Genomic DNA, 27,682 nt, shown 5'->3' on the forward strand with positions numbered 1-27,682 from the left:
GTACAGTACGTATTCATTTTAAAATCATTTTTGTTTTTACTTCTCTCTTCTCCCTTATTTCTCTATTTTCCATCTTAAGAGTTTCCCTGTTCCTCTCATGAGTTTGCCTGTGCCAGTGGGGACCAGTGTATCTCTTCAAGGTATCGATGCGATGGAGTCTATGACTGCAGAGACCACTCTGATGAGCAAGACTGTCGTACGTTAACCAAACTTACTGCTGCTATGTAATAAAAAATTTATATAATTTATTTGTTTATGGTGGTACCATGGTACCAGATATTTTATCATGAACATTTTTGGCCACATCATCCAGTTTGGTACCCATATAGACTTTGTCATTGATAGAAACTGTATAAAATGCCACAAGATGACAACTTATATTAGATTCCACTGGTCTTGAATTTATTATTTATTTATTTTTATGTCTTCGTACAGCCACCCGAGGTCCAGGCCTCTGCCACGATGATGAGTTCCAGTGTCAGACAGATGGCTTCTGCATCCCAGAGGGGTGGGAGTGTGATGGTCATCCAGACTGTGAGGATGGGTCAGATGAACATAACTCCTGCCTGCCAGTGACCTGCAGGTCTGACTACTTCCAGTGTAACAACAAGATCTGCGTTCCGATGAGCTGGGTATGTGATGGCGACAATGACTGCCGGGACATGAGTGATGAACAGAACTGCCCCACGCCTCCATTCAGCTGCCCATCAGGACAGTGGCAGTGCCCCACTGACCTGGTTTGCATTGATCTGGACAAGGTGTGCAATGGCCAGAGGGACTGCCCCAATGGAGCAGATGAGTCACCCATCTGTAGTAAGATATCACATTAATATGATATACTAATACATACTTATAAATCCTAAATTTGCTGCCGTCAACTGGAGCATACATGTTTTTATAGAAGAAGTAGTATAAAAGGTATGATTAAAACTTGATCACTCTTTCAGTCATAAATATCATAAGGTGTCCTGCTGCATAGTGAACAATTTCCCAGTTAAATCTTTTTATGTCCTGGGAAAGCTCCATCAGCTCTTTTGTCGTGGACAGTGCAGACTTTTAGAATTTCACCTGATCTGCATGGCACAGGGCAGCCATTGTTGTCAAAACTCATCCAGTAGCTTGTTGCATTTGGGAAAATTGAGTAAAAAAAAAGAAGAGATAATTCACTGAGATTTGCAATAAAAATATTTTGCATTCTTCAATTTTTAATGGGACATCACTGGATTTACAGTATGTGCATAATGCATGCAGAGGGTCCAGGGTATTTTAACATGATTCTGTACTCCATTTAGGCCTGACACCATTACATTATATTATAGTTTTAACTTTTTACCAGATCCAGAACCAACCATGCTAGATCCTGAACTCATTTTTTATCTGTAACATCCTCAAATAAAAAAAGCAACATCCTTTAGCCCCGTTTCATGTATCTGAGGACATATGAGAGCTGCAGTGTTACTGAAGTCAGTCATTTCATTTACCATAACTGCAAAAACTGTGATAATTTTTAAAGTTTTCCTCATTTCCCTGTAAAAACTGGCAAGATGATGCCTTAGATCAAGATCATGCTCAGCTAACAGCTGTAACAATTAGGTACCTATTCAGTGATTATCTGGATTCATCACGTCCCCCTAAAGATAACTGCTGCTATTCCAAAAAGAGCATACATACATACATTTTACAATCTGTCACTAATACTTATATATCAGATGATCTTTCAACAAAAACAATATCTGTTGTGCGGGGCCCAGCAAACTGAAATCACAGTGAGGCATTAGAATGACTTTTTGGATGCAGGGTATTTCAGTTCACCCTCAACAAAATTAACTATAAACAGTTTTGTGGACAAGACACTGATGAAATTGACTAAATACCCATGAGAGGCACTTCACACACACTTAATTTCATTTTTCAAGGCCACTGGAGGAGGCCCTGCTGGCCCTGACAACACACCACTGCTTTTAATTAATTCTCCATGGGTACCTTCAGTATCTGTTAATTGCATGTCTACTAGTATTGGTTAAATGCATAGGTTGAATTTCCAACCATAACATTGAACTTTACTCTTAAGCAAAAACAGCGCAGTCTGATAGCCAGATAGCTTCTGGGGTTACCCTTTTTACAAAATCATATCTTGCTGTAAATTCTAAATACAAGTTGCATACGTATTTTTAAATGATTTGTAAATAAAATGTGAACTGAACTTCCTTAAAGGGGGACATTCTAATATACCTTTATGTCATTTTATGAAGACCAAAATGACTGTCAACTGAACAATGGAGGCTGCAGTGATGGATGTATCCAAGGACCTTTTGGGGCTCAGTGCACATGCCCACCTGGATTTCAGCTCCTCAACGACTCAAAGACATGTGATGACATCAACGAATGTCTGATCACTGGTTTCTGCAGCCAGCAATGCTTCAATGAGAGAGGAAGCTTTAGGTGCTACTGCTCAGAGGGTTACCTCCTGGAGCCGGATGGACGCACCTGCAAAGCAACAGGTGAGCAACAATGGCAGGAAACCTCTTATGTCCAAAACAGTTTTTTTTTTTTTTTAGGAAACTTGAAAAACAATGTATATTGTAAATAAATGAATGAAGTTAAGAGATGTAGTCACAAGCTGTTATCAACACTTTTCATTGGTTGAATATTTCTAAAACCATCAGGCCAATGTAAAGACTGACCAACAGAATGACGTTATGACAAAAAAAGACCAAAAATGGACTTATGAGGTTTCCGCCCAACAGCAAGGAAATACAAATTAACTCGTAAAGACCCAGTGCTACTTTTGTGTCTGTTCCCAATTGAATTTTTCTCTTGACTTATCACCATTTGTTATAATATTATCGTCAGTATTTTGCATTTTTCACTGTAAATCATGTATTTTCCTTTATTTAATTTCTTATATTTTTTAAGACATTCATGAAAATTCTGAGAAAATTTAATGTTATTATATAATAACAGAGAAAACTGAAGAAAAAGAGACTTTTTCAGCTATATCAATAACAGAACATAAAACAAGTGTCTGCATCCACTGTTATTGATCAAACTCCATGGGTTTTACTGGTGAATCAATGTTGTAGAAGATGACAGTGTTTCAGTATCCACTACGGAGCCTCTGAATGTCCAAATGGGTGATATCTGATGACCATGAAAAGATGACAAACTGCATTTTACACCAATTATTTACATGTATTGAAAGGATTAGTGGATCAACACATATTAAATATTTTAAGTCAGTAGATGCTGTTGGTTGCCAGGGGATGTTTGGGTCTTTATGGGTAAATGTAAAGTAATAACAGGCAAAACAGATATTATTGATGTTTATCAAGATCTTAAATATAGAAATTAAACATTTTCAATACAGTCACATATATGAAAAAATTGGCTTTTTATTTGTACCTTTGACAAATAAAATAAAATTACTCACATCTCGTTTCCACTCTCAGACCCTGCAGCAGCTGTACTTCTGGTTACCAAGCGTAGTCAGATCATCGCTAACCGTATCAACATGAGGCCGCCCCTGATGCGACCGGTTGTCAGTGGCTCGGCAATCGTTACAGTAGATTTTGATCGAACCACTTCCAGAATCTACTGGGCTGATGCCTCACAGAAGAAAATATGGAGTGCCTACCAGAACGGCACCGACCGGCGAGAGGTAGGAGAATGGATCCTATCCACTGGTCACAAAATGTAATAAATCTGATCAGGAAAACCTTCAATAACAAAATCAGAACATAAAATGTTCTTGTGATCAATGTGTTTGTGATGTCTGTGGTGTTGTAGGTGTTCTCTGCTGGTCTAATGGTACCAGAGAGTATAGCTGTGGACTGGGTCGGCCGGAACCTCTATTGGACCGACTCTGTCATGGAAAATATTGAGGTGTCGACTCTGGATGGGCGCTTCCGGAAGGTCCTTGTGACTAAAAATGTCACCAGCCCCCGTGGACTGGTCCTGGACCCCCGCAACTAGTAAGAGAAGCATTCCAAATTCATCTTTTTAATCTTATGAGCAGTATTTAACACTGTCACCTCACAGTCTGAAAGCCCTGGTTATGGCGCTTTCTTGTGTGGAGTTTGCATGCTCTCCTTGTATCTGCATGGGTTCCCTTTGACTCCTCAGGTTTCCTCCCACCGCCCACAGATATCACCATAAATCACCCATAGAGGTGAATGTGACAATGAATGGTTGTCCATCTCTATATGTCTATGTGCCCTATGATTAACTGGCAACACGTTCAGGGTGTACCCAACCGTTGCCCCATTGTGGCTGGGAGAGGCTCCAACCCTTATACGACCCTTCAGAGGATTAAGATGAATTAACCCATAAAGACCCAGTGCTACTTTTGTGGCAGTTCCAAAATTCATTTTTCTCTCTATTTAACCTTTCATAAGTGCTTTATCACAGTTTAGTAAAATAGTATCCTCTGTATTTAGCATTTTTTCAATGACAATGAGGTATTTTCCCTTATTTAATTTACTGATCATGTAGATGTTCATAAAAGCTCAGAATAAAGTTGAAGGTTATTATATCAGAAACAGAGAAAAATTCAGAAAACTTGACTTTTTCTACTAAATATATCATTAACTGAACATAAATCACGTGTCTCCATCATTGATCCAACTCCATGGGTTTTACTGGTGAATCAATGTTGTAGAAGATGATAGTGTTTCCATGTTCACTATGAAGCCTCTGAACGTCCAAATGGGTCATATCTGACACAGATACAGACAACGTTATTAGTCTCCAAGGGGGCAATTCAGTTCAAGCAGTTCCTGAACATAGAAGAACACACCACCAACAACAATGACAACAATGACATCAAGCAGAAGACAACAGACAGGAGTACAACATGTCAAAGACACCACATCAGTACATAACCAAGGCCACAAGGGCCAAAGGACTAGGAAGAGAGAACTCACTGGCACTTAAACCACTGTCCACATGATTGGTAGAATGATATCTGATGACCATGAAAAGATGACAAAACTGCATTTTGCACCAATCATTTTGTATTGATAGGATTCATAGATTGACAGGTATTACACAGTTTAGATCAGTAAATGGTTTAGGTCGCCAGTGGCTGTTTGGGTCTTTATGGGTTAATATGAATGAATGAATGAATGAATGAATGAAAATGGTCCTGTGCTTATTTGAGGTTGATGCTGGAATCTGTGTTCTTCGCTTCTAAGCTAATGGTTGCTAGTGATTTACTCTGAGAAGAGGCATAAATGTCGCCATTTGGATTTCATCATGGGCGTAGAACCTTGAATTCTTATTTTCCCTGATTTTTAAGGAATATCATGATCCTTTCACACATAAAAAATTTTATAAAAAGTATTAAACGTGGGACATTTCTTCACATACAGTTGTACATATTGTACCTTTAAAGTTGTCTCAGAATCAGACCTATAGCCACACCTGGTTAATGCAGAACATAGATTATCTCAGTGGGATAACTGAAGCTGATTGGCTGAAACAGAACAAAGCAATTTTTGCTTTCAGTTGTGAATAAAGCAATATATTTTAATTCAAAGTATTAAAGTGCAGATAATCTAAATACATCTGAACTGAATTGTAATCAGTGATGTCACATTTGTAATACATTCTGATTATTTTTAAGTAAAAAGCACAGGACATTAGATTTTCAGCACAAAATATAAAATTTCAAACTTTTATTCTTTCCAGTACAAACCTGATGTTCTGGTCAGACTGGGGTAAGAATCCCCGGATTGAGAGGGCTGACATGGACGGAGCCATGAGAAAGGTCATCATCAGTACCAAACTTTACTGGCCCAATGGCCTGGCACTGGATTACACCACAAGGAGACTGTACTTCGCTGACGCCTACCTCAAGTACATTGACTACTGTGACTATGATGGCAACAATCGGCATCAGGTCATGGCAAGTGATATGGTATGTTGGGTTTCACTCCACTGCTTGAAAGTCTAAAAAAAGAGTCTAATAAAGTTCTTAAACCTTATATGTAAATCACCCTTCATCATATCTTACTTTTAATAGGTTCTTCAGCACCCACATGGTATGACTATCTTTGAAGATAACATTTACTGGTCAGAGCGCTACACAAGTAAGGTGATGAGGACAAACAAGTTCCATGGTGGCAACATCACCACTTTAATGAGCAGCGTCTACCAGCCCATGGGCATCGTTATGGACCATCCTGTCAAACAACCTGCAGGTCTAATGCAACACAAAACCATTTATTATAAACTCAATTAAAGCACGTCCATTTTTCTGACTTGAGTGCATCAAATCTAATATCTGGAGGGAGTCAAGGTGACACTTTTCTTTTGTGTTCAGCTATCAACCCATGCAGGGAACACCTGTGCACTCAGCTGTGCCTGCTGTCGGGCATACGACCCAGGTACTACACCTGCCACTGCCAGTCAGGCTGGAAGCTGGATACTGACAAACGCACCTGTATTAAAGGTATTTTTGTTTACAGCAACTTTTAATGCTAAAAGCCTGGTGCATGTAAAACATCTGAATAACTAACTATCAGTCTGTGCCCAGTGTTGGGAGTAACATGTTGCAAAAGTAATGCATTACAGTAACAGATTACTTTTTGCTGTAACGCAGTAGTGTTACGCATTACTAATCAATTTGCAGTAATCTTTTACCTAGTACGGGTTCGGTAGCGCTTGCATTACAACACTTTTCGCCCATCATTTAATTGCTCAAATGAAAAAACCCAGAAAACAGCAAGACCATGTGACCTTAAGGAATCAAAAATGCACCAGGAAAGTTCTGTTTCCTGTTGGTGTTTAGCCAATGGGTGAAGACGGCAGAAGACAGTACATTTGCCACATGGACGTATGCTCATTACTAACCCTAACCCTGCTTTACAGAAGCTAGTTTGCATTAGCATGATCCCTGTGATTAGCAATGACAAGGTAAGCTAATGTTTCTATGACTAGTTAGAATTCTTTATCAGTTGCTGTTTGAACATGTAAAATGTTGAAAAAAATTAAGTGTTCCTGCTGGGATTCACACATCATAGACTGTAGCGTTACTTACCGAGCTATCCATCCGCATGTACTTCGGGGCGCAAATTTATATGTCCCAAGGCTCTCTTATGGGGGGGGTTCTACTGTGCAAGCGCCGGTTATGACGAGCGTCTGTATGTAGCTCAAAAGTAATGCAGGAGTCATGTAACGCATTACAATTCTGAGAGACTAATATTATAAGGTAAGGTATTAGTTTTAAATAACAGTAACAAGTAATCTGTAATGCATTACAGTTTGGAAGTAATTTGCACAACGCTGTCTGTGTCTAATCCAGAGGTTTGAGTTTTAGTTTGTCTTCTGGTGTGATTTCAGTGTTGTGTTTCCTGTTATACCTCTATTAGATGAGTCTGCCTTCTTAATGGTGGTGAGAGATTCAGTGATTTTCGGCATTCCTCTTGACCCTGCTGATCCCTCCAACAATGCAATGGCTCCTGTGTCCGGTGTCAGCCAGGCAAAGGACATAGACTTCGATGACCAGGAGCAGTTCATCTATTGGGTGCAAAATACTGTGAGTGAAGTAAAACCATGAAAATGTTTAGGATATTTTGTAGATTTGCTGAATGTTTTACTTAAATGTGCTACCTTCACCTATATATACTAATTAAATACATGTAATTAAAGTTTAACACTAACTAGTGGTCATTCAGAGTGTCATTAGAGTGTCTACTGGTTCTAAATGACTTGTTTTGATGTGTTTTCTTCAATTATACTTCACCTGTCAGGGTTCTATATGGCGTGTGAAAACCAGCGGTACCAACAGGTCGGAGTTTGCCCCAGCTGCTTTCTATGGCACGCCTTCTGGTCTTGCTTTTGATTGGATGAGCCGAGTGATGTATTACACCAATCCCTCTGCTAAATCTATAGAGGTAAACGCCACTTCTTCCAGGTGTACGTCATTAACCCTTTATAGGGCACTTATAGATGTACTCTGAAATTCAAAATTTCAACCTTAGTGTGTTATTGGAAGACCTAACAAGACTTTATTACTTTGGTGAAATTTTTCAAAATGTTTTGTTATTATGTAGAAAATCTTAGTCAATAAAGTTACCATATTTGGTTCCTTGCCTGTAAGTGGCAAAATAAATAAATAAATAAATAAAAAATGCAAAAAGTATAGATAAAAAATACAAAAAAAACACATGTAATATGAAAAGAACATGTATTTTAAAACATTAAAACAAGATTTTTAGAACATTACAACATAAGTGCTGATCCAGACACCTGTCCACATCCACATTAACCCTTTTGAACATCATTCCTTACATTAGTACCATTACTTCAAGGTATCTAACAAAGCAGTTAGACTCACTGTTCATGTAGAGATGGACCTTACAAACCCTGTAGACTACACTGGACCTGAGATTGTTGACTCACTGTGCTCACTGTAACTGTTGCTATCACTGTTTTATGTGTGGGGAAATTACCAAAAATAGCCACTTGCCCGATAAAGGGTTAACTAAAAATTCAGAGTATAACTAACAATTTACCATTTTACACTATACCTGTTTTCTATTACTGCATACTCAATTTCATCTTAAATGTACTTGTATTTCAAATTACATTGTTTCATTTATTGATTTAGCTTTGTATTGTAAACTCACTGTACTAACTTTCTCTCAGAGTTTACACTTAAGTTTTAGTTTTTTGCTTTGCCATAGTGCAGAGAAGTCAATAAAATTTTACACTTGTTGTAGGTTATCCGTGTGGATGGAGACCAGCACTACAGGAAGACTCTCATCACCTCCAATGGGAAACCAGAGGGGGTTGGACAACCCATTGGGATAGTCCTGGATCCTGCTCGAGGGTATAGAATCTGTACAAATGAAACTTTTGGGACAACGTCACCAATAGGCTACAGCGTGGTCTATTTTATTTACAGTATTGAGTCTCTTTGCACGTTGATTTCATACTTTTTATGCTTGATGTCACTTTCATTCGTCTTCCACAGTAAATTGTTTTGGACAGACAAAGGTTCAGACAATGGAGTTCCTCCAAAAGTTGCCAGCGCTGATATGGATGGTGCCAACAGCCAGAACCTCTACACAGAAAACCTGGCTAATATAGGATTCATTGCTGCTGACATCTCTACTAGGAAACTGTACTGGGGTGTGGCAGGTTCAGGCGTGGTATGCACAGTATTACACAACAAATAACATATAAACTATGAAGGAATTATTCTATTTATGCACCTCCATCCTATTGGAAAATTACATTTTCCTTACTCATTACAGTTTATTATTGCACCTTAATATTTAAATTATCCAGATATCTTACCCAGTTCTCTTTATAGTTACTTATAATTTATTTATTTTTTGCTCCTATGCTCTTTTTTTATTTGTGTATTTTATTTTTTACTGTGTGAAATGCTGTGGCTGCACTGCAATTTCCCAGATTGAGATCAGTAAAGTCTATCTATCTATCTATCTATCTATCTATCTATCTATCTATCTATCTATCTATCTATCTATCTATCTATCTATCTGTCTGTCTGTCTGTCTGTCTGTCTGTCTGTCTGTCTGTCTATCTATCTATCTATCTATCTATCTATCTATCTATCTATCTATCTATCTATCTATCTATCTTATCTTATCTTATACCCCATAATTGATTCCTTTTTCCTCTGCTTTTGTGTTTGGTCAGATCGAAAGTGGAACAATGGACGGAGTGACCCGAGTCACAGTGGTCAGTGGCCTGTCTCATCCATGGGGTTTGACCATCCACCAAAACTACCTTTACTACACCGACCTGGACTATGAGGTCATTGAGAGAGTCGACAAGGACACTGGTGCAAATATGGTGGTGATGAGGAGCGGCATGTCTGGCCTGCGTGCCCTCAAAGTCCACGCCAGAGACAGTACGTGCATTTACTGTTTATCCACAGAGCGACTTGTCCTTGATGGGTTTTTTTCTGCTTTCATTTAGACTGTTACATTATGCAACACGTAATTACTGCCACTAGTGTCCTCCTGAAGGACCAAACCCACCAGGATTAAGTACCTTTTATTATTTTTTAGCATAGCTTGTGGTTGGTATAAAGCTTTGTAGAGATGTTCGTTATCATTAAAATGTATTATCTGTCCTTAGAGAATACTGCAAGGACTTCTTTTGTGATTTATTTAAATTCATACTAAATTAAAAGTCAAATAGTTGGTTTGGTTAAAGAGGAAAAGAGGTGATACGCACATCCAGTTACTGAAAGGTGTTTTTGGGAGCTCACAGGTTGTGTGGACCTTATCTGATTCTTTCATCCATTGGTTAAAGAGGAAAACACAGATTAGTTATTACCTCCGCCAAGGAGGTTATGTTTTTGCCAGGGTTTGTTTGTTTGTCTGTTTGTCTGTCCGTTAGTGTGCAACATAACTCAAAAAGTTATGGACAGATTTTGATGAAATTTTCAGGGTTTGTTGGAAATGGGATAAGGAAGAAATGATTAAATTTTGGTGGTGATCGGGGGTGGGGAGGCCCATTTCCAACAAACCCTGAAAATTTCATCAAAATCTGTCCATAACTTTTTGAGTTATGTTGCACACTAACAGACAGAGAAACAGACAGACAGACAAACAAACAAACTGTGGCAAAAACATAACCTCCTTGGCGTGGGGGGGCCCACGGGGGGGGCCACTGATCAGCCTTGGCGGAGGTCTGCGCTCTCCGAGTGCTTCTAGTTTTGATTAATATTTTTCTTGAAACTTGAACTAATATTAAAAGGCAAAAATGTGAAAATTAATAACTTTTTTGAAGGTTTTATGTGCACATTAGCACTTATAGTTCAGTATCACTGAAACTAAAAGTTGCCACATATACAATAGATTATTAATTACAGAATTACATGTAACTGAAATTGCAATGTTTCTCTAGGTACATTGGGATGGAGTATCTGTGAAATTCTGCTTTAACTATATTTAAAGTAATAATTTGACCAACGGGCAGTACTGATACCAGTGTTCTTTTCTCCTTGTTTGGTTTGGTTGTTTATTCATTCGTCTCTGCAGGAACCCACTGAATTATTATAGAACAATAAAACTGTTCCCTTAAAGAATGTAGCATGCACTCTTAGATTTTTTTGCCCCCACAGGCTTTTTATTTTCATTCTTGCAGATTGTAAAACGATGAGTAATAGATCATTTTTAGATGTTATTCTGTAACTCTTGAAGGCTTAGAACTTTTTGTAGTGATGTCCAAATATGTATTTTTTTTTGCTACATTTAACCTTTCCTTTGTGATTCATCACTATTTATTATTTTATTCTCTGCATTTTCCAGTGAATACCAAGTGTTTTGATATATTTTTATGTAGTTCACAAAAGTGACATATGCAACAAAATAGATCATTAACTGATGTAAAAACAAGTGTTTACAGATGAAAGTGTTTCCATTTTCAATATAGAGCCTCTGAAAATCCAAATGGATCACATCTGATACTACTTAAAAAAAACTGAGAAACTGCATTTTTTCCTGAATTATTTCAGTGTATTGATAGAATTAGTGGTTCAAAAGTTATTAAACATCTTAGATCAGTAGATGCTTTTGGTGAAGGTAAATGTAAAACATAGGTTAGAGAATCTACAAAGCTTCAAATACCTTTAGGAGTAGTGAAATGCTGTTTGTATTGACTGATAGTGGTTCATATGATGCGATAATGTTTACTGTCCACAATTTTTTATTCCTTCTGCCTCAGACTCGGCAGGAAGCAGCAACGCCTGCAGCTCCAACAACGGGGGTTGCCCCCATCTGTGTCTGCCCAAACCACAAAATCAGAAGACCTGTGCCTGCACCACAGGCTTTTACCCCTCTACAGACGGCTCCCGCTGTGAACAATATGAATCTTTCGCCATCGTCTCCACCTCCAAGCACATCCGTGGTTTTCACATAAACAGCTCTGACCACTCTGAGGCAATGGTGCCTGTTGGTGGATGTATGTCAGCTTAACATTGATTTATGTTCTTTAGCTTTGTTTTATGTGTTATATTACACACATATAGAGATGTTGTTTTTTTTTTTAAATATTTTTTGCAGATTCCTACTCCATGAAGGACAAGGTGGACCTTCATATTGAGTCTGGCTTTGTTTATTGGACTGATAACAGCACCTCCAGCTCCTCCAGAGGGATCTTCAGGGCTAAAACAGATGGAGGACGATACAGCAGCGTTATCACCTCGGGTGTTGGAAGAAGAGGCATCCAGGGCCTGGCTATTGACTGGATCGCAGGTACTGACCTATTCATACAACCATCTTTGGATCATTCAGTAATAAAGAGAAAACACTGCAGTAGAATATAACTACGCTCTCATCCAAGTACTAATTTTAAATTTAAGTTTTGTACTGTACTGTACATTTTCGTTTTATAGTTCGTTATGCTTTCTGTCCATTATATTTATTTGACAGCTTTGTTTACTTTAGTTTTTCATCTCTTTTCCAACCAGGGAAAACCACATATTTCCAAATATGTCCCCAAAATGTTCCTTGATTGGTTCTTTTTAAGATAAACATACTCTTTTAGTCTCTAGAAAATGTGCTTTCTAAAATACATTGTTCTCTCAGAACAGTTATGCTACAAACATATCATGTTCTTATAGATTAATATTAATTTAGATTAAAGGTTAAAGAGGTTAAAGTGAACTCACTTTATCATCAGCAGAGGGAAATTCTGTCTTACTACTTAGCATTAACAGTAAGCATTTGCACATAGCACATGAGAAGCTGTGAACTGCCACTGGGGGTGCTTGGGGACCAACTCCAGATCTTCATCAGCATTGTGGTCAATGGCAATGACAGGAGAATTAACTTATATATACTGTACTTTGTAATGAAAAAATAGCAACTAAGAGTCAAACCTGGAAACATCTTGCTTTAAGGCAAAAGTACTAACGGCTGTGCTACCACGCCACCTAACTAACATACTCAACTGGATATACGTAAGGTAGTTAAAGTCAGTTAAACCTCAAACAGAGAGCAGATTATTGTAACTATAATATGGATCCACATTACATTGTATGTATTGGTAACACATTCTCAGAGACCGTTGTTCTGCATACTGATTACATTTGTTTTTCATACTTCCATTCTTTGACTTTTCACTGTATGGTATTAAGCATGTGAAGACTTGTTTCACCACTGTTTATTCATTTCATGCAGGACAATAAGACAGTGATAATGCTTCTCTGCTTATTCTTTATTGACTTTTTTCCCCAACTATATTTTTGTCCTTAGGTAACTTGTACTTCTCCAATGCCTTTGAGAGTGAGACCTTCCTGGAGGTACTGGCCATCAACACCACCTATCGAATGATTCTTTTCAAATCCAAACATGACCAACCAACTGATCTGGCGGTCAGCCCTAAGCTTCGCTACTTGTTCTGGACCGACGCTGGCCAAACACCCAAGATAGAGCGGGCCCTCCTGGATGGCACCAACCGCACAGTACTGGCGTCGGAGAGCCTGGTGTCGCCACGGGGTCTAACTGTTGATTACACCAATGACTTCCTTTACTGGACAGATGATGCTCTTGATATGATATCACGTATGGCCACAGATGGCACGCAGAGGCAGATAATCCGATATGGCAGCCGGTATCCATCTCCAACAGGAGTGGCTATTCTTGGAAACTACATGCTGTGGGTAGATAAAAGACTTGGGAAACTCTTTCAGGCGAGTAAGGATCCAGCCAATACTAACCAGCCAGAGGTGAGACTTAAATCTATACCAGAACACACACCTACCTCTCACAACACTTATGTATGATCATCTCTACTTAAATAATAATGCAGTGTGTATAACTTACACAGTTATACAATGAATCGAAATATTATAAAAACTGCAACAAGTGCGATATCCAAATCACCGGAGGTGCTTTTTTGAGGTAAAATGTGTCAGTGTACCGTTATAAAATAGCCACAGCTTAGAGATTATCATTATTTGTATATTTCTTCAATGAAAATAAAATGACAAAATATTTGCTTAAATTATGGATCACACCACAGTCTCAAGTTCTGAACACATGCTATATATGGATGAATTCAGAAGAGGAACATTAAAAACAGTCACAAGTGTTTGCTCCTGGAGGATTCTGTTGGGTTTTTGTAAATTGGCTTAGAGTCTGGTTTCGACCAACTTGGTATGTAAAGTGTCATGAGATAACTTTTGTTATGATTATAAATAAAATTTATAAAATTGATTGATTGAATTTGATTGATAAAAAGCAGTATTTTTTTTTTTGGCGGGGGGGGTTATGCTTTATTTTCATATAGACAAAAATTTTACAGTTTATGGAGCAAACAAATGAACAAAAAAAACAGACCACAATAGTTAGAGCATCTAGGGTCAACCTTTAAAAAGCAGCTAGTTTTATTTTGGATTATTTTCTTAACTATGTCCAGAGAATAACGTCAGAAAAGTCTAAATTAAAGTTAGATACAGTCTAAATGGAATGGAATGGAATGGAATGCATTGATCCTAAGGTGAACGTGGTATCTTTTTTTTTAATAACAGGTGATTCGAGACAGTCTAGAAGGGCTGATGGATGTGACCATCTTTGATACGCATGTCCAGCCTACATCTGCCAACCAAGTAGCCTTCAACCCATGCCAGGAAAATAACGGACGCTGCCAGCAGTTTTGCTTTGCCCTTCCGAACCAGGAGAAACCGAAGTGTGGTTGCGCACACGGGTCACTTCTTAGTAATGGAGTAACATGTGGTTATGGACTAGATGAGTTTTTAATTTTCAGCACAGACTACACTCTGAACAGCCTGAGGTTGGACCCCGAGGATCACAGCACCCCTTATCCAACAGTGAACCTGGGTTACTCTGTGATGGCAGTGGATTACGATTTCAGAGACAAGAGAATTTTCTTCGCGCAGTATTTAGGGATCGGTCGAAGCAGAATCGGCTATGTCATTACAACATCCATTACCAGCCCACCTGTCTATATAGCTACAAGTGAGTTTGGAACTTCCACTCTCTTGCTATAGCTCATTTACTTATTTTTACATTTTTAATTACATTTTTATCTAGCCACAGTTCTTACATGTTAAAAACAAAGAATGTAACAATTTCCTTAAAAATCAGTGTATAGACTCATACAATAATTATCTCAGTCTCCACCTCTGACTCTCTATAAGTGTATTGTGTACTTACCTGCCATCAACCTGTATTTCTTCAATGTTCCTCTTGTTTTTCTGTCTTGGAGACATTTCTGTGGATTAACATTTCTGCATAGTGTTTGCACCACCAGCCAAAACCAATATAAAAGAGTTAAAAAAGCATGTGTGAGCAGAACAATATAAAAAGGACTATTCTACTCTAATCTCTTACTGCTCTGCCCTTAATATTGTGCAGTCCTGTCTGAGAGTATATCTATATCTGTTTTCTTCAACAAGACCTGATAGTCAGATAAACAGAGCAGGAAAGAGGGAATATGTGCTTTTGTATTCCATCTAGAATTTTCCTGTAGTTTTACAAGGTGAGTGTGTATTTATCAGTACTTTAGAATATAACTGCTTTGAAAGAATAATTCACAGCTTTCATTGAGAAGAAAGAGAGCAATTTGGATAGTTCTGTTTCCAAACCTAAGCAAGAAATATTCACAATTAACATTTAAGTTTGTTTATTATTTATTTTTTATGTCCAATTTGTAATTATTGTATATGAAATTGTATTGAATTGCACTGTATTGGCAATTTCTCTTAATGGGAGATGAGAGAACCTATTTGGAGTAATTTCTGATGTAGCAAATATTTTACCTGTTGTGAGTGATCATCTATTTTGCCTGAATCTTATCTGGTATTTCCATAAAGCATCATGGCTGTTAGTAGTAATAGACATATGTGGACTGATGAGGAGACCAAATTTTAATTTCAACTTTGAAAAATATAGTCATCACCACTTTGGCTGGAAAACATTGAAGGAATGCTCTACTTCTCCTGCTCTGTTTCTTACAGCCTAAGAAATAACATAGGGATAGTCTATTCCACTACCTTCTGGCAACACTGCACAGTTTAGTGTACGCACTCGGAAACAATTAATAGAAATATTTCAGGTTTTTTTGCGATTTTGGACCACTTTAAGAAGATTGCTTTAAATTCACTTGCCAATTTCCTGGAAACACAGCCACAATCTCTGTTTGTCTGTTTTCATTTCCTGTCTTATCATCCTGTCATCGTCTTGTCTCAAATCACTGTCTTTTCCTCTGTGTTATATTTTTCAGACTTGGATGACCCAGAGGGCTTAGCGTATGACTGGTCAACAAACGGCTCTACTTCACTGATTACTACAGTCGTAATATCCAATCCATTGGGATGAATGGGATGAACCGCTCTATCGTCGCCCATGCAAATCGCCCCAGAGGCATCGTTGTTGACCCCTGCTATGGGTAAAAGTATTGAATCACCATACTTTTTTGTAGATATTCATTAGTGTAGAGTGTGAACATCCTTTTTAAGTGGAATCTCTTTACACAGTTACCTGTACTGGACTGACTGGGGCACACCGGCTAAAATTGAGAGGGCAACGCTGGGTGGAAACTTCCGCACCCCTATCATCAACAGCAGCCTGTCAATGCCCAATGGCCTGACACTGGACTACGAGGAGAGGATGTTGTACTGGGCTGATTCCTCACTGTGTGTAATTTTATACGTGCTTTATACACAGTAATGCAACAAAAAAATTCATGTTAGATCCCATACTGGTGGCATATTTTTTGCTAGAATTTTCCCTCCTGTCATGCTTTCTGCAGAGACAAGATTGAACGGGCCTCACTGACGGGTGAGAACCGTCAGGTGAGTCGTTCAGGGGGGTCCAGTACCCTTTTGCAATGACCGTCTTTCAGCAGGACATCTTCTGGACCGACTGGACAGAGAGGGGCATTTTCAGGACCGGGAAGGATGATGGTTCTGGCTTTGCAGTCCTTGCTGAGGATCTCACCTATCGGCCAAATGGCATCCGTGCTTACGCTGCGTCAAACCAGGAGAACTGCACCAGCTCCTGTCAGCAGTTCAACGGAGGCTGCAGCCACATCTGTGTGTCAGGTAAGAGCACACTGAAACATGTAGTAATAATAATGTAATGAACCACCAATGAAATAAAAGGTCAAGTAATTTGTTTACCATTCAGCTTCATTTAGAACTTTGTGCTTACTCAACAATAGAATAGAACAGAACTGATGAATAGATCTTTATTGTCAGTTACAGGAACAATGAAAATCAGTTTAGCAGCAGATTCTTAAAGTACATAAAGAAGGACTGTATACAAGAACTATCACAAAAATTACATTGAAATATATACAGAAAAATACTGATAATATACAAAAACACCAAGAAGTACTAAAAATAGATATAAGAAATATAATGTATATACATAAACATTAAAAATATAAAAAATGCCAGTTTCTGAATGTCTCCAATCTTTACCTCATTTCTCTAATTGCCCTACTTCTGTCCCAGGTCCATCAGGCCCAGAATGCCAGTGTCCTCACCAGGGGAAATGGTACTTAGCTAACAATGGCAAAGACTGTATCAAAGACACCGGGAAACGCTGTCAGCCAGAGCAGTTTCACCTGTCTCAATGGAAACTGCATCTCAGCACGCTGGAAGTGTGACGGCTATAATGATTGCAATGACAACTCAGATGAGCTGGAGAGAGTGTGTGGTGAGAAATGCAGCTCTTCATATTTACTATTCAAGTAAACAAGCATATATCTATATTTTTAAGAAGAACACTGTTCATTTATACACTGCCTGACTAAAAAAGACTGGTACCTAGATTTAACTAAGCAATCAGGAATGAACTCTTCATTGAAAATTACAGCAGGGGTTAATATGTATCAACAAGTTCTTTAACTCTTTAACTGATGCAGTAGCTTTTCATTTCTTAAACAACCATGAGTTTGATAGAGAACATAAAGATTTGACTGTGTTTCAATAGAAAAGGGGCATGTGGTCTGAAGAGTCCAGATTGACCCTGTTCCAGAGTAATGGGTGCATCAGGGTGAGAAGAGAGGGGGATAAAGGGATTACCCATCATGCCTAGTGCCTACAGTACAAGCCTGTGGGGGTAGTGTTATGATCTGGGTTTGGTTCAGTTCACCAGGTCTAGGTTCAGCAATGTTACACAGTCTTGGAAAAAATTATTGGGCCACCCATGTGTTCTTCAATTTCTTGTTCATTTTAATGCCTGGTGCAACTAAAGGTACATTTGTTTGGACAAATATAATGATAACAACAAAAATAGCTCATGAGACTTTAATTTAAGGGCTGATATCTAGCCATTTTCCATGTTTTTTCTTGATAATAACCAAAATCACTTCAGTTCTTACGTCAATAGCTATGGCATTGTACTGCCAAAAACAATGCTTTTAGGCATTCCATGTTTTCTTTTTTGTCTGTTTTAGTCACATGTTACACACAGGAGTTAGTACTTGATTGCATAGCCATTTTTTTTAATGACTTTTAATGGTCTAATAATTTTTTCTGAGACTGTATGTCCATAAAATGAGGTCAGCTGAACCTGAACATACTGAGTGGATAAACCACCATAGAGTTCAGACCTGAATCTTATTCTAAATCTTTGTGATGTGTTTGAGACTTTACACAGTGGTCCAACTCTCACATCACCAATCATCAATACAAGACCTCTGTAAAAAATTATTGCAACTCTGGATGAAATGATGCCATGGTGAAGGTATCCCATAATCAACACTAAAGACGGTCCAGTGAAATGCTGTGTGTGACTTTTTTTGGTCAGGCAGTGTACATTCTTAACAAAATAAATATTACTTACTTGTCATTGTGTATTTTTCCAGTGTCATTCACAAAGGAATGTTGACTTTGAAAAGAATGCATATACTTTAAGCTTTAATACCTAAAAATATAACAAATGTCAGATAAATCCATACTGTGTCATTCTTCTCCAGCCTTCCACACCTGTGCAGCCATTGACTTCACCTGTGACAACGGACGCTGTGTGCCGCTCGGCTACACATGTGACTACACCGACGACTGTGGTGACAACAGTGATGAGCGGGGCTGCCCCTTCCCCACCTGCAACCCAACGACTGAGTTCACCTGCGCTAGTGGGCGCTGCATCAGTGCAGCTTTTGTCTGTGATGGACATAATGACTGCAGAGACAACGCCACGTCTGATGAAATCAATTGTCGTGAGTTATGACTACATCTTTATTTAACCCATAAAGACCCAGTGCTACTTTTTTGCAGCTTCCAAATGAAGTTTTCTATTTATTTAGCTTATCTTAAGTGATTTAGCACCATTTATTATAATATTATCATCTGTATTTTGCATTATTTTCATTGACAATAAGGTATTTTCCATTATTTATTTCACTGATCATGTAGATGTTCATAAAATCTCAGATTAAAGTTGATTGTTATAATATCAGATTCAGAGAAAACTGAAGAAAGAGGGACTTTTTCAACAAAATATATCATTAACTGAACATAAACCCAGTGTCTCCATCCCCTGTCATTGATCAGACTCCATGGGTTTTACTGGTGAATCAGCGTTGTAGAAGATGACGGTTTTTCCAAGTTCACTAGCCTTTGAACTTCCAAATGGATCATATCTAATGGCCATGAAAAGATGATAAACTGCATTTTACACTAATTATTTACATATATTGATAGGATTAGTGGATCAACAGGTATTAAACAATTTAGATCAGTAGATGATTTTGGTCACCAATGGCTGTTTTGGTCTGTGATTTAGTGATTTAGCACCATTTATCATATTATCCTTTACATTTTACATTTTTCAGTGAGAATCAGGTTTTTACCTACATTTGATTTACTGATCACTTAGATATTCATGAAAACTCGAAGTAAATTCAAAGGTTATTGCATCAAACCAGAGAAAACTGAAGAAAAAGTGACTTTTTCAGCAAAGATATCAATAACTGAATATAAAAACAAGCATCTCCGTCCACTGTCATTTGTCAAACTCTATGGGTTTTACTGGTGAATAAATGTTGCAGGCCTTTGAACATCCAAATGGGTCATGTCTGAGGACCATGTAAAGATAACAAACTGCATTTAACCTTTTATTTACATGTATTGATAGAATTAGTGGTTCAACAGTTATTAAACTTTTTCGATCAGTAGATTCTTTTGTGTAGCGGTAGACATTTGGGTCTTTATGGGTTAAGGAGTCGATAGATTATTGTGGAAGGTAATATATACAATACACATCATACACTTTCTCATAATCGTAAAAATAATAAAAATTCTGAAAGGTAGACTGTTGCAGCTGTACATTTTCAGATGCAATTCTGTTTTGCTGAATAAGTGGTGTGAATAACTGGACTGGACATTTACAGTGGTTCACATTTTGACCTTTGCCTTCCTCTGCCCTCACCAGCCGACAGAACATGCCCTGCAGGTCAAATCAAGTGTGAAAATACCAACATCTGCATCTACCCTCAAAGTCTGTGTGACGGCTACAACAACTGTGGAGACAACAGTGACGAGAACCCTCTGTTCTGTGGTAAGGGGCAATTTATTGAAACAAAATGTTGAATGGAAGGAAGAGACTCTTTGTGGGTCTTGTTAGCCCTTTTTTATGAACTCAGAGACTCTTACAAAGTGTGTGATTTCATGGTTATGGCTACTTGTTTTCGTGTTACTGTCATGTAGCTGGTCGAACATGTGCTCCAAACCAGTTCCGTTGCGATGAGGGAAAGTGTATACCTGAAAGCTGGGTGTGTGACGACTTCAGAGACTGCAAAGATGGAACAGATGAACCTCCTTCCTGTGGTAACGTCCTGCTTTTATTTTATTTCATACAAAGACAATTCAACTTACAATACATTCAGAGGACTTGTTTTGATATTGTCTGTCTCTAATGAAGGACACTGATTTATGTTTATGTTGCAAAACATCTTTCAGTTCAGGTTATTTTAAATATGAAACAGAATAATCCTACCTCAGTGCATAGAAATAAAAACAGATTTTAAGAAAACATTAAAACTTATAACGTCATCCCACCCCTTCTCATAACCTCTGAGGAGAAAAAAAAGCTGTTTTTTTTTCAATGATATGAATGATAATAGTGAAAAAAATATGTTTTTTACCTGAAATAAACATTGAAATGAAAAATCCAACACAAGCCACTTCAAATCTAAGTAGAACTGCAGGTTAATCAGCTTTATTATCATTTTCAATGTCAATGGTGCCTGGCGTACAGCAATAACATGGCCATGCACAATATAAATTTGCATGAATGCATTCAGTAATCCTATTTTTTTCAACCTTTTATAAATCCAAACCAATCCAATCCTTAAATGTTATAACTCATGAAAAATAAAGTTAAAGTTATTCACTCCTCAAATGAATGAAAAAATATGTACTTAAAACTAAACTGAAAGACTAAATAAAACTAAATACTAATGAAAATGTCCCATCCATTGTTGGTCTGGGTTCTGTTTTTGTTCAGAGGATGAAATCAGGACTTGCAGCCCAAACCAGTTCACATGTACCAACGGTAACTGCATCCCTCAGTCCATGGTCTGTGATGGCAACAATGACTGCTGGGACAACAGCGACGAGGTTCAAGAGTTACAGTGTGGTAAGATGTGTATTTTACTTTTACACTAGTATTACTTTTCTGGTCGACTGTATCTGTCCTATATTTTGCAAACTTCTAATTATTGTGTGCTGTTTGTTGTCAGCAAATTCTCATCACAGGTCATCCTCATCTGTCTGTCTTCTACAGGTCAACGCAACCTGTAGTTCCAACCAGTTCAACACTGTCCAACCTGGCATCCTGGTCACCCTCGCTGTGTGCCTCTAGCTTTGTGTGCGGATGGTGATAAAGACTGCGCCAATGCAGCCGATGAACTGCAAACACTGCCCCAACAGACCTGCCATATGAATGAGTTTGCTTGCGCTAATGGACTATGTATCCTCATTCCCTTCCAGTAAGTACTAATGTATTTACTGGACTGAAACAAATTCATTTAGCATGCATGGAATAAACACTATCTGGGGGTGAACATGATATTTACGAGTCAGGACGTCATGGCTGCACTGCAATAAATTGTAGCCAGCCACTAAAAACGACAGCGCATAAACACTTTGCTAAGATTGACAAGTTTACCATTAGAGAGAGACCGATATATTGACCGGCCAATATACTGGGTTTATAGATTTTTTTCAATATCGGCCATCTGCCTTAATTTTTTTTGAAAACCAATATTTGATCAGTAGGAAAAATGTTATATTTGATCAGGCATCTGTGTGGGCAGCACTTGAAGTTCAGTAAATGTAGTACTATGTGTACATACAGTACAGGCCAAAAGTTTGGACACACCTTCTCATTCTTTGTATTTTCTTTATTTTCATGACTATTTACATTGTAGATTCTCACTGAAGGCATCAAAACTATGAATGAACACATGTGGAATTATGTACTTAACAAAAAAGTGTGAAATAACTGAAAACATCTCTTATATTCTAGTTTCTTCAAAGTAGCCACCCTTAGCTCTGATGACTGTTTTGCACACTCTTGGCATTCTCTTGATGAGCTTCAAGAGGTAGTCACCTGAAATGGTTTCCTAACAGTCTTGAAGAAGTTCCCAGAGATGCTTAGCACTTGTTGGCCCTTTTGCCTTCACTCTGCGGTCCAGCTCACCCCAAACCATCTCGATTGGGTTCAGGTCAGGTGACTGTGGAGGCCAGGTCATCTGGCGCAGCACTCCATCACTCTCCTTCTTGGTCAAATATCCCTCACACAGCCTGGAGGTGTGTTTGGGGTCATTGTCCTGTTGAAACATAAATGATGGTCCAACTAAACGCAAACCGGATGGAATGGCATGTCACTTCAGGATGCTGTGGTAGCCATGCTGATTCAGGTTGCCTTCAATCTTGAATAAATCCCCAACAGCGTCACCAGCAAAGCACCCCCACACCATCACACCTCCCCCTCCATGCTTCACGGTGGGAACCAGGTATGTAGCATCCATCCGTTCACCTTTTCTGCGTCACACAAAGACACGGCGGTTGGATCCAAAGATCTCAAATTTGGACTCATCAGACCAAAGCACAGATTTCCACTGGTCTAATGTCCATTCCTTGGGTTTCTTGGCCCAAATAAATCTCTTCTGTTTGTTGCCTCTCCTGAGCAGTGGTTTCCTAGCAGCTATTTGACCATGAAGGCCTGATTCACGCAGTCTCCTCTTAACAGTTGTTGTAGAGATGTGTCTGCGGCTAGAGCTCTGTTTGGTATTCATCGGGTCTCTAATCTAGCTGCTGTTAATTTTGCGATTTCTGAGGCTGGTGACTCGGATGAACTTATCTTCGCATCAGAGGTGACTCTTGGTCTTCCTTTCCTGGGGCGGTCCTCATGTGAGCCAGTTTCGTTGGAGGCTTGATGGTTTTTGCGACTGCACGTGGGGACACATTCAAAGTTTTGAAATTTTCTAGACTGACTGACCTTACATTTCTTAAAGTAATGATGGCCACTCGTTTTCTTTACTTAGCTGATTGGTTCTCGCCATAATATGTATTCTAACAGCTGTCCAATAGGGCTGTCAGCTGTGCATCAACTGACTTTCTGCACAACACAACTGATTGGTCCCAACCCCATCAATAGGCAAGAAATCCACTAAGTAACCCTGACAAGGTATGAAGTGAAAAACCATTTCAGGTGACTACCTCTTGATGCTCATCAAGAGAATGCCAAGGGTGTGCAAGGCAGTCATCAGAGCTAAGGGGGCTACTTTGAAGAAACTAGAATATAAGATGATGGTTTTCAGTTATTTCACACTTTTTTGTTAAGTACATAATTCCACATGTGTTCATTCATAGTTTTGATGCCTTCAGTGAGAATCTACAATGTAAATAGTCATGAAAATAAAGAAAAATGCGAAGAATGAGAAGGGTGTGGTCCCAACTTTTGGCCTGTACTGTACATTAATAATTTCATTTATATTGCTAATTATCTGAAGTGTCAATTGTATTTTACGGGTCAATGTGCTTTTAAAAAACACAAATCGGCCCTTTTAATACTGGCCTCAAAAATCAGCTGTAGATATCTGCCATCAGATGACCAAGTTTGTAAAAATCAGCATCGGTCTTCAGAAAAACCATATCGGTCGACCTCTATTTACCATTAAGCATTTGTTGTCATTACTGTATGTGTTCATGGTAAAATGTATTTTACATTACCTTGAGAGTTTTCTTCTTCAAGTTTTTTCTTTTTACCTTCTTCAGTGCCTGGCGGATGCGGTCGTTTAGACATGGTGAAACCCCTTGTGCACAAAAATTGATTGATCACACCAGGTTGCCTGGTTTTCATTACAAATGCGGTTATCACTTTTTGGTACTATAGTAGATGCCTGCAATAGCCCCAATAAAGTCTGAGGTTGCTAGGTCATCAACAAATGAAATGGCCTGATACATGAATTTGGGGCTCCCTAGTGGCCATTAGTAATCACTTATCACTACAAGTACATCATGTGTTTATCCGTTTGGAATCTAATGTAGTTTGCATTGACAAGAAGCTCATAAATCGCTGTTCCTTCTCAGCTGTGACCGCGTGAATGACTGTGGGGATGGCAGCGATGAGCTGGGCTGCACCTACGACACATGCAGCAGCAGTCAGTTCACCTGTGGCAACGGCGCCTGCATCCCCACCTACTACACCTGCGACGGGGAAAGCGACTGTATGGATGGGTCTGATGAGGCGGACAGCTTGTGTGTCACGGTCCAGCCCACTTGTGCTCCTCAGCAGTTCATGTGCAAGTCCGGCGAGTGCATTGACAACAGCAAGGTGTGCAATGGACTCAAAGACTGCCAGGACAACAGTGATGAAAAAGGATGTGGTAAGAGACACAGAGGAGTGGACCATTAAGTATAAGTGCTGAGTACAAGTACTGAATGAAAGAATGCCATATTCTGATTCTATTCCAGTATTCCATGTATTTGGATTGATATCTATTACGTCTTGTGCTTTTCTGGTTTTATGCAAACGCTGCAACACATTAATATTTATACTCTTTATTTAATCCAGGGATATCAAACCCTCCAAAGGGTAAAAATTACACAAAAGACATTGAAAGTCAAGGATTACACTGAGTCTTGATATATTATGTTTTGATCATTAGGTTAAATGCTATATTTTTCAGTCCCAGATGACTGTTACTAAATATTTTGTGCCTTTCTAGATCCACTGTGATCTGTTAGTTGTAATGCACATGTGTAAATGATAAGCTGAGGCATAATATTGTTAAAATTGCACTTATTTTTCTTAAAGCATTTCAGGTTGTTCATGATTGTTCAGGTTATTCAAGTGTTTTGTGAAAGCAACAGTTTGGAAATGTAACATTTTAATAAGTAAAGTAAAGTAAAGTAAATTTTGTTTATAGAGCACTTTTCACAGACAGAGTCACAAAGTGCTTTATCAATTCAAATCAGAATCAAATTAAGTTTACAGAGACCCAACAGAATAATACTGTAAGTTTACTTTTTTACACTAAAACAAGAGAAAAAATTAGTTATTATCTTAATTAGTTATCATTATTTATAAGTTATTATGCTATTACTTTAGTGGTTCGGCCAGCTTGAGATCATATTGAGCTGTTTGTGCCCCCAGTAGACGTCCATGATTTAATCTGCCTGAAAAAAGACACCGACAAGAAGGAATGATGATTTATTTCCAGGTCTGATGAGGAGTGTCAGAAAACTGTTTCAACATCTGTAAACTGACTTTAAAGGTCATTATGTTGTTTCCACTTATTCAGAATAACACTAATCACAACACATTCATAACACTGATGGCGCTTTCTTAACACCTAACTTGTGGTTTCTAGCTGCATTAAAATGTATCCTTGTTGGGTTTATTTCTAGCGTGGAAACACGTTTTTAGATGGTTCAGACATTCTGAGGAATTGCAGTTTTATCTGACAGATTATTGTCAGTCATAAACAAATGAGATGAAATTTAATGAGAAAGAGAAAAGAACCTTGGTAAAGGGGAGTAGAACTTGTAAATAGAAATATGGTTTGACAAAATAATAATATGGTGGAAACAAAGTGAATCTTCATTTCTATTCAAATGGAAAAGATATCTGTCAAAACTGACAACACACAGAGATCAGACACACAGTTCTCTCACAAACCAATCAGTGTCAAGTAGGGAGACAAAGCCCACACAGGTAATGATGACAGACGATGTAGAAAAGTAAATCTAAAACAAAAATGGACCAGCTCAAACGAAGACAATGTAACATAAACCTTTCGTCTGTTTTCTTTTTTTTTTTCATCTGAGATGTTTTAACCTTTTGAAAAAAAATTAGAACTATTTTTATGGTAACTTCCAAGTTAATTATTCTCTAAATAATTTATCACAGTTCTTTTCTAATATTTTCCTTTGCCTTTTGCATTTTTCAGCAAAAATCAGGTATTTTTCTGCATGTAATTTACTGCTCATGTAGATGTAAATTGAACATTATTATATTAGAAGAGAGAAAACAGAAGAAAAAGTGACTTTCTCAGCAAAATATGTAATTCACTGAACATAAAAACCAGCATCTTCATCCACTGTCATTTATATTGTGTGTGCGTGTGTGTGTGTGTGTATGTATATATATATATATATATATATATATATATATATATATGTGTGTGTGTGTGTGTGTGGGTTTGTGTATTTAGAGCTGTATATATGTATATATGCTTTTTCTTTTCTGTTGTATTGATAATGTCTTTCCTGCTACGTTATTATACTTGAAAGGAGCAACTGTCCCACCCAGTAATTTCCCCCTGGGTTTAATAAAGCATTCTAATTCTGATTTGTCAAACTCCATGGGTTTTACTGGTGAATCACTGTTCTAGAGGTTGACAGTGTTTCCTTGTCCACTATGGAGCATCTGAACATCATTTCTAATCACCATGAAAACCTGTGAAACTGCATTTTTCCTTAATTAAGTGCATTGATAGGATTAGTGGTTAAAAAGTTATTAAACATTTGACATCAGTAGATGCTTTTGGTCTGCTAACTCATAATCACTATTTGTGTCAATGTTTTTTCTGCTTTCTTTCCTTCTGTTTTCTCATCTAGGAGTCAATGAATGCCGGAACCCATCTGTTCATAAGTGTGCCCAGGTCTGCACGGACACCCTCACTGGTTATTACTGCTCCTGCTTCCCTGGATATAAACTCATGCCGGATGGAAAAGCATGCGAGGACCTCAACGAGTGTCTCAGCACACCGGCGGTCTGCAGCCAGATCTGTGAGAACACCGTTGGCTCGTACCACTGTAAATGTGCCCCAGGGTACATCCGAGAACCAGACGGACGTACTTGCCGCCAAAACAGCGGCATTGCCCCATACCTGTTGTACACTAATCGCTACTACATCCGCAATTTGACCACTGATGGCTCACATTTGAGTATAGTCCTGCAGGGTCTGTCCAATGTGATTGCATTGGATTTTGACCACTATGAGAAGAGGCTGTATTGGTTGGATGATGGAGTGGGGAAGCTTGAGAGGATGCGTTTTGATGGAAGTGAGAGAGAGACTCTGGTGGACAACAACATAGCAGGAGCAGAGGGCATGGCTCTGGACTGGGTGGGCAGGTGTGTGAACTGGGAAGATATTCATTATTAAATCTACATCTGCATATTCTATAATTATCTTCTTTGCACTTGAATTA

General features: G+C 38.4%; 1 protein-coding gene across 1 annotated transcript in view; it reads left to right on the top strand.

The window, feature by feature from the left end:
- lrp2b (low density lipoprotein receptor-related protein 2b) overlaps positions 1-27,682 on the top strand; it is a 68,125-nt gene that overhangs the window by 17,414 nt on the left and 23,029 nt on the right. The window contains 31 exon segments of the mRNA XM_030163024.1: positions 80-196; positions 436-813; positions 2,253-2,501; positions 3,450-3,658; positions 3,787-3,971; positions 5,689-5,917; positions 6,023-6,200; positions 6,323-6,451; positions 7,371-7,537; positions 7,752-7,895; positions 8,724-8,833; positions 8,978-9,155; positions 9,670-9,883; positions 11,707-11,943; positions 12,045-12,236; positions 13,239-13,711; positions 14,516-14,963; positions 16,231-16,263; positions 16,266-16,395; positions 16,484-16,642; positions 16,759-16,813; positions 16,816-17,050; positions 17,465-17,571; positions 17,573-17,669; positions 18,934-19,176; positions 20,391-20,516; positions 20,666-20,785; positions 21,465-21,596; positions 21,744-21,948; positions 24,557-24,852; positions 27,089-27,605. Coding sequence (XP_030018884.1) covers positions 80-196; positions 436-813; positions 2,253-2,501; positions 3,450-3,658; positions 3,787-3,971; positions 5,689-5,917; positions 6,023-6,200; positions 6,323-6,451; positions 7,371-7,537; positions 7,752-7,895; positions 8,724-8,833; positions 8,978-9,155; positions 9,670-9,883; positions 11,707-11,943; positions 12,045-12,236; positions 13,239-13,711; positions 14,516-14,963; positions 16,231-16,263; positions 16,266-16,395; positions 16,484-16,642; positions 16,759-16,813; positions 16,816-17,050; positions 17,465-17,571; positions 17,573-17,669; positions 18,934-19,176; positions 20,391-20,516; positions 20,666-20,785; positions 21,465-21,596; positions 21,744-21,948; positions 24,557-24,852; positions 27,089-27,605 — 6,292 coding nt within the window.

The sequence above is a fragment of the Sphaeramia orbicularis genome, chromosome 19 (genome assembly GCF_902148855.1).
Source record: "Sphaeramia orbicularis chromosome 19, fSphaOr1.1, whole genome shotgun sequence".
Lineage (NCBI taxonomy): Eukaryota > Metazoa > Chordata > Actinopteri > Kurtiformes > Apogonidae > Sphaeramia > Sphaeramia orbicularis.